The 7,575-nt window shown below is 57.9% G+C and overlaps 1 protein-coding gene across 3 annotated transcripts in view; it reads left to right on the forward strand.

Moving 5' to 3' along the window:
- The window catches only part of LOC115642052 (nascent polypeptide-associated complex subunit alpha, muscle-specific form-like), a 41,295-nt gene extending 34,060 nt beyond the window's left edge, over window positions 1-7,235 (forward strand). For 2 of the 3 annotated variants that reach the window (XM_030545428.1, XM_030545427.1), the window contains exons 5-6: window positions 519-3,137; window positions 4,676-6,299. In XM_030545428.1, coding sequence (XP_030401288.1) covers window positions 519-3,137; window positions 4,676-5,106 — 3,050 coding nt within the window. In that variant the 3' untranslated portion in view covers window positions 5,107-6,299. Of the gene's footprint in view, window positions 1-518; window positions 3,138-4,675; window positions 6,300-6,434 lie in introns of those variants that run through there. The other variant, XM_030545429.1, reaches the window with a different exon arrangement.
- Window positions 7,236-7,575: the final 340 nt, after the last annotated feature.

Genomic DNA, 7,575 nt, shown 5'->3' on the forward strand with positions numbered 1-7,575 from the left:
CTGGGCAGGAGTGGGGGTGGCCCATCTGCTGTAGCAAAGGGCAACGTGGGATATCTGAGGAACGAGCTCCACCTCCTACTTTGTTACCCCAGTGCCCCTGCATGCTGCCTGGGACTCAGCTCCTCTGAGAGTCTCTCCCCCCACCCACCATGCTGGGGGGATGGGGACCCCAGCCAGCATGGAGCAGACCCCAAGGCTCTGCTCCCAGCCCTGGGCATTAGGAATGCAGCTGGAGTGCACTGCACTAAGGATATTCTCTCATCTCCGAAGGCAGCACATGAGTTGGAGCAGCCCCGTGGCTGTTCCTTGTTACTCTGGGGACAGGGCCATCACTAGAACCACCACCAAGATGGCTTAAAGCCTGCTCTATCCTTGCCCCATGGAGTGAGGTGGGAACTGGGCCACTCTAGTGGGAGTCAGTGGCTTTCCCAGGGTGCTGTTACCACAGAAGGGACTTCCAGTTGGCTATAAGTCTAGGGCCTAGCCCTAAGACCTGACCTCTTTCTTGTCCCTTACAGACCTCGTCAGAGCTGCCCCCGTCTCCAGGGCCCGGCTGTCGGGCTCAAACCCCACCCTCAACAAGATTGCTGGCCCGGCCAAGACTGCCAAAGCTAAGCTCCCGGCAGAGCCAAAGCCCAAGAGCCACCCAGTTCCTGCTACTCCCAAGGCCTTGGAGAAGCCAAAGGGGCCGAAGACCCCTCCCAAGGCAGGGGGCAGCCATCCTGCCACCCCACAGAGAGCAGTGGCCTCCACCACGAAGAGGCTGTCCACTGGGAGCCCTGGCAAGAAGCCCCTTAAGAAGGAGGCTAGCTACAACCTGGAGCCAGTGCCTGTGCCCAGGAAAAAGCTGCTTTCCCCAGGACAGGGAGAGATCAAGGAAGCTGCTGTTGATGTCCTTTTGGCCTCTCCTGATGTCCTGCCTGGCTCAGAAAGGGCAACCCCCGAGGGCAGTGTGAGACCTCTGGATGAGCAAGGGTTAACACTGGAGGTGGGCCCAGTTCTGCTCAAGCCGGTCCCTGCAGATGGGGATGCTCCCGAGAGCTATAGGCCAGAGGTGCCAGGAGCGGAACAAACACCTGCCAGGAACCTGGAAGGGGTGGTTGAAGATGGAGCATCCCAGGAAGCAGGAGGCTCATCTGGCCCAGAGCTGGTGGCTGCCAACCCTCTATCCTGCCAAGAGAGCTGTCCTGGAGAACAGCAGCTGACTGGTCTCTCCCCACCACAAGGGGTGGGCTCTCCTCCCAGGGAGATGCTGCCCCCAGCAGGCACCTGGGGGCCAAAGCCAGCAGACACAGAGCTCCCCGATGTGACACTCAAACCCCAGGGAGAGCAGAACCTGGCGGACACCCCATCTATGCTTCTAGACCCCTGTGAGACTGGCCCAGCAGCCCAGGGGGAACCACTGCCCTGCCAGGAAGCCCTGATGGCTGCTGAGCACGTGGACTTGTGGCCAGAAAGCAAAGGAAGAGTGGCTCAGGACGTGACCTGCCTGGCCTCAGCCCAGCTGGATTCCTCCTGCCCAGCTGGGGCCTCCCAGATGCTGCCCTTCAGTGAAGAGGCTCCTTGGGGTGGCACAGGGGGACAGCAATCTCCATGTGGGTCACCAAAGCAACTGGCAGAGCTTCTGCAAGGAGGGGAGCGGGAGGAAGAGATGCCGGATGAGCCAAAGGCAGAGTGGTCAACGCATGAGACAGACTCGCTTCCTCGGGTTGGCCTGGAGGGTTCCTCCCCAGATGATGATGTGGCAGAGCCAGGAGCCATGGAGCTGAGAGAGGAGAGGGACCGGAGTGTGTCTCTAACCCTGCCAGGGCGTGGACAGGAGACCCAGGATGCTCTTCCCCTGGAGAGAGGACCCCAGGGCACTCACAGGGGCTCTGGGAAGATGGGGGATCTGGATGCCGAAGGAGTGACTAGTACAGAGGAGGCAGTGGCTGCTTCCCAGTTGATAGAGGGGCTCAGCAGAGAGCCAGGCCGTGCAGGGCATGAGCCAGAGAAGGCTGTTCCCCCTGCAGAACAGCTCCGTGAGGACAGCAAGGGCCCTGAAGTCCAACCCAGTGTCACTTCTCCTGCCATGTCCCTCCCTGGTGCTGAACTGGACGGAGTCACCTTAAGAAGCCTTGAGGAAGCTGAGCTGGAATGCACCCACCTAGGTTCTCCTGGAGACATTGCCAAGGTGGGGCCCATGGAAGGGGAGCCCCCACTGAAGGGTGGGGCTGATGTGTTGGAGGACCTGGAGCCACACGCCCAATGGGAGTCACCACTGGGTCCCGAGATGACCGTGCACAAGCCTCAGAGCCTGCCCCTGAAGAGCCTGGAGTTACTGCAGGAGCCGGCCCAATGCCCTCCACCCCTGGGCCAGCTGTCGTCCAGTAGCGCTGAGTCGGAAGGGCCGTCCAAGAGTCGCTCCTCCAAGTCCAGCACGCTGAGTGGCCCCGACCTGGCCGGCAAGAGCAGCAGTGAGACCAGCACCCCGGAGGAGCTGCGGGATTACGACAGCAGCTCCGGCGTGGAGTCCAAGTCAGACGAGAAGCTAGAACAGAGCTTCCCCCGCAGCCCCCTGGAGGACCTGCCAGGGGAGCAGGACTTGGGGATCCACATGGACAAGGGGGACGATGAGGCAGAGACCCTCCCAGCAGACGAGCTTCTAGGTGACCCGCCCACTGAGCCCACAGTGTCCTCTGAGGAGGAGGGGGACCTGGATGGAGACCTCCTGAAGGAATCCTGCTTCCCTGCCATGGGCAAGCCCCTGGTGTGCCAGGTGCCCTCCCCGCCCCACAAGCCATCCCTGGAGGAGTCGGAGGAGCTGGGCTCGGGTGATGCCGGCACTGGAACACCAGCTTCCACCAACTCGGCCACCTCCTTCGATGCCGCCTTCCACCTCCACTCCACTGACAGCTGCGGAAAGAGCCCTGGCCTCTCCTCCCTGGAGAGCGAAGAGCACTCGGCCGAGAGCACCAGAGACCAGATCCCCAAGGGCTTGGAGCCGGCCAGCCTCCCTGAGGTGGAAGAGCATGGCAAGATCTCCCTCCCCAGGGACTGGGGCTGCCAGCTGGAGCACCCCCTGCAGATGGGCCCAGCGGACGAGGAGGAGCCGGCCTCCCAGCCCTATGGCACTGCTCCCCGTGGCCCGGCGGCAGGTAACGTATAGAGGAGCCTGCCGTGTGTGTCCAAGTGCCAACGCCGCGGTACCTTAAAGCTTAACTCAGTCATGTGCAATAGTGTCCCCTGCTGAAGGGAATTCCCCCATCAGTGTCTCCTCTCCCCTCTCTGCTCCCCCACCATGTATCTCCCACCTAGCCAGATGGGTCTGATGTCTCTGTACAGTCCCTTGGTCATAGCCTACGTTTTTCTGTCTAGATCAAAAATACCAGGCTCTTGCCCATGATCACTGGCACCTAGGGGGAAGGCATCTGTGTTTTAATGTTCATCCCTTTTGCGGTGGGAGATTGGGGGCCAAACTTTTTTTAGCCTTTCAGTACGTTGAATAAAGAGTCACTTATCTGGATCTGACCTCCTGGCCTGTTCTTTGTATTTTTGTGCAGGACTCTTTCCACCCCTCCCTTAGCCTGGGCTGCTGAGGGGAGATGGGGGTGGGGGGGGGCGGTGATTGGCAGCAGGGCCAAGTAGATTTGGGGTGGGGGCTAGGGAGCAGCCATCTGTCATGGCTGAGATCTTAACTGGTTGGTTTGTAGTCTCACAGCAGACTAGAACGTCTGGTCTTAGCCATAGTCCTTCTGTTGCCATGGGTTCTCCAAGAGATAGCTTGGCCATCACATGGAAGTTCCTTATGGGGCTGAGAGCATCTCAAGCCTTCCCTGGACCACCATGTGGTGGGCAGATTTTTGTAGACCCCACCAGCCCTCATTTCCTGGACCTTTTGGTCCAAGGGGGAACTTTCCTGGGTCCACAGACCGTAGTTTTTGAGAACCAGAGCACCTGATGCTGTAGTACCTTCCCTTGGACAGATCTAGCCCAGAGATCAGGCCACTGCCATGACCTGAGACCCAGTTCTATGGGCAGCTCCAGGTGCTCCAACGTCAGTGATATGGTTGCCATGGAGACATAACTTTTACAGCCAAAGGATGCTGTGCCTCGGTTGGTCCCATTGCATTGTGTTTAAATCAAAGCTTCATGGGTGGTAGAAGACAGACCTAATCTAGGCTTCTCCTGCCAGACTCTGTTCTCCTTGGCGCTAAACCCCTGGTCCCTAGCTGCAGTACAGGACCCAGACATGCAGTTCTGGTTCAGCCGGTAGCGGGCAATGTTGCATCCATTGGCCAACTCACTACAGAACAGTAGCTCCACCCAGCAAAGAGCATCTCAGGGGAGAAGCAGAGGAGGTGCCACTAGCCTTCTCCTTAGCTGCTCTGCTTAGGATACTGCCCTCAAGACCATGCCTCCCTCCTGGGCATCACTGCCATGGAGGCATCCAAAGATCTAGCCCTAGGCAGAGAAGCAGGAGCCAGTTCCTAGTTGAATCTGCTTTGGGCATCTTGCCTGGTCGGGGTGGTATCAAATGGGCTAACCCTGGATGTTGCCTGGACTCTTCTCCCTGCCTGTGTGTGTGTACCTGTGCCAGTCTGTCCTGTTGGTGCCCTTTGTCTCTCCTTCGTCCGTCTTGACACCCCTCCCATGGGCAGTTCTCTCCAACCCGTGCTCCTGTGCCCTGTTGTAGGTGAGAGCGGGGCTGGCCTGGGGCCCTTCTCCTGGGGGCCCTGCCCCCCTGAAATCCTCTCCACCATCTACGAGGTGGAAGGAGGCGCAGAGACTCCCGGACAGGTGCCAGAAGAGGAGGAGGATGGGAGCTGCCAGCTCCCCCCTGCTATCCCTTGTGACAAGGCCCCCCTGCACCTGGGCAGCCTCCAAGCAACTGTCATGCAGCAGCTGATCAGCCGGACTCTGCTCTTCTCCTCCAGTGGAGAGGCACCTGTGGGGAGCAGAGGGGCCCCTGTCATGAGTGAGGTGGAGCTCGGAAAGTGGACAGACCTGCTGTCACCATTGGATGAGTCTCGGGCCAGCATCACCTCAGTCACCAGCTTCTCCCCCGAGGATGTCTCATCTCCCCAGGGCGACTGGACGGTGGTGGAGGTGGAGACCTTCCACTGACTTCCCCCACCCGCACCGGCTTCACACCCTCCTTCCCACACGTCCTCTGGGTGAAGGCTCTGCCTGTTGTGGCTTAGATCCCTGCTGTGATCTGCTCTTCTCCTTCCCCTGGCTTTTCTGGGGGACCAAGAGTGGTGAGGTGGTCAGTGCCTCTGATCCAGCCATGCAGAACTTTCCTTCTACCTCTTGGCCCACACTGCAGCAAGTGGCTTCCCAAGTTGAGGCTTTGTAACTAGGCAGAAGCAGCCACTAGAAGAACTTGTGCTGGGGTGAGGTTTAGCTGCTTCCCCTGAGTCCTTGACTTCAGTTTCAAATGTCTGAATTCTGCTCTCATCCCCTCCCCAACTCCATAGAGCTCCCAGATCCTGCAGCCGAAGGGGTGGAGGGTTAACAGCAGGATGAGCAAAACTCTTACAACACCTCCCCCCTCCCTGTAAGGTGGGGTGATCCTACAACAGCCCCTGTCCTCCACATACCTGGTCTCCCAAGAGACTATTTTAGTTTGTTAGCCCTGGTGGCCTCCATAAGAGATCTAAAATCTACAGGTTCTTCGGCAGAGGCTGGAAAACGGGTTGGCAGTTTCCGGCCAGTTCTCAAACAGCCATGCCCATCTCTTCACCTCCTTCCCACCCACTGCTAGAGGAGGCCTCATTCCTGCAGGAGAACAGTGCCAACCACCCATCATGTGACTGGAAGAACTGAAGCCATGGGGGGTGGGGCCTTCCTTGCCCAGCAACTCTGTCCCTCAGAGACACTCTCCGGGCCATGGTGGGTCAGTTGAGTCTATGATCTGCCTAGCCTGCGGCAGGAGGAGGGGAGGAAGAAGGACATGGCCTTAAAGCTGGACCTAACTCTTCAATGAATGTTCTCTAATTTCCTTCTGTGCTCTTGGAGCTGGGCTGATGGACAATGGGGAAGGGGGTGTGCTGCATGCATGGGCATGGTTTGACATGATTTGCCTGCTGTGTTGGAAGACAGCAGAGGCCTTGGCTCATGTTCCAGCTGTTGCATTGTGAGGATGTGGGGTTGGTTGGGTGTGGTTATTTTGCTGCTGTGGGTGTACCTTTATGCACAGACCTGCTGTCTCTGTTAACTGCTGCTGGCCAGCCACAACTCCAGTAGCTGAAAGAGGCCTGGGGGTGGATTGAAGGCTTGGCTCCTCAGGTGGGGGCTGGGTACAGGGGGTTGGGGAGGTTCATAGGGGAGTAGAGAGGCTTGGAGGGGGGCTGGGAATTCCTCTCCTGCAGGGGCTGAGCCTGTGGCAAGGGGGCATGTGTGGCAGCCCTGCACCCCAGCAATCCCTAACTGCTCACCCCTTGTGTCGACAGGCAGGCTGGGTTACAAGAATACTCTGCCCAGGTCAAGCTTCCTGGTGGCAGAGAGGAAGGCACTGGTGCCATCTCCAGGATAACAGCTCTGCCCTACTTCCCTCTGTGGTGCTGCTTGGCTCCAGGGGAGGCACTGGGCTGGATGCTATGGCAGGGGCCTCTCTGGTGCTTTTCAGCACAGCAAGGGTCTCTTCTCCATGTCCACTGAGGCCCTCAGGTGAGCCACGGATGGCACCAAACTCTGACCATTTTCCATAAAGTTCCCTGGGAAGCTCCTTGCTGGAGGAACCCCAAGGCTGCTGGATGACTTCAGCCCATGGAGAGATGGCAGCAGGCTTCCTGCCATGGCCTAGCCACAACTCTACTGAAGCTTAGAGGAGCCAGATGTCAAGCCAGCCATGTAACTCTGTGCAGTCTGCTGCCCCTCAGCCATCTGGACTTGTCTGACTTCAAGGGGATGAGCCTATATGTTCTCTAACACTTGGATCTCAAAGGGGAAAGCACTGGGATCGCAGAGCCCAGCTCTTCAGCTATTCCCAGTCCATGGGTGTCTGTGCAGCTAGGCCGCGTCTTGCGGAGAGGGACATGGTTCTTCAGCCTACCTCCCCTAGAGCCACAGCCTGCTGCTGTGTGTAACAGTGTCATTGTGAACTGTAGAGACTCTAGCTGCCTTCCTAGCTGTAGTGGAGCAAGTGATTGTGGTGAAAAGTGACCTTTTCAGTAAAGTGTGTCCCCTGCTGGTTTCGTTCTAACATAGCAAACTGTGAACAGGAAACTCATTTAAACAATAGCAGTGGCTTTTTTTAAGAGACACTAGGTTTTTAATAAAGATGAATTAAAAATGCTGCTCAGGTGTTGGCATCTTCCTTTCGTGCCCTAGGATGGAGTGGGGAAGGGGATCTCTGTGCCACCACATGGCAGTATCTGAATTTTCAGACTTGATGACCCAAGGTTTATAATCCCGACCGGCCCTAATTGAGAGTGAGCCCCCTGGATCTGGGTGCTGCACAGTTAGGCCATCCCTATCTCAGAGCTTACACCCTAAGAAGGGTGGGAGGAGAAACTCAGGCTGAGAGGGGAAGAAACTGGATAGAGCTTGCACCAAATGCAGTGTCCTGACCTGCAGGCTCTATTGCCTCCC

This window comes from Gopherus evgoodei, unplaced genomic scaffold, assembly GCF_007399415.2.
Source record: "Gopherus evgoodei ecotype Sinaloan lineage unplaced genomic scaffold, rGopEvg1_v1.p scaffold_37_arrow_ctg1, whole genome shotgun sequence".
Taxonomy (NCBI): domain Eukaryota; kingdom Metazoa; phylum Chordata; order Testudines; family Testudinidae; genus Gopherus; species Gopherus evgoodei.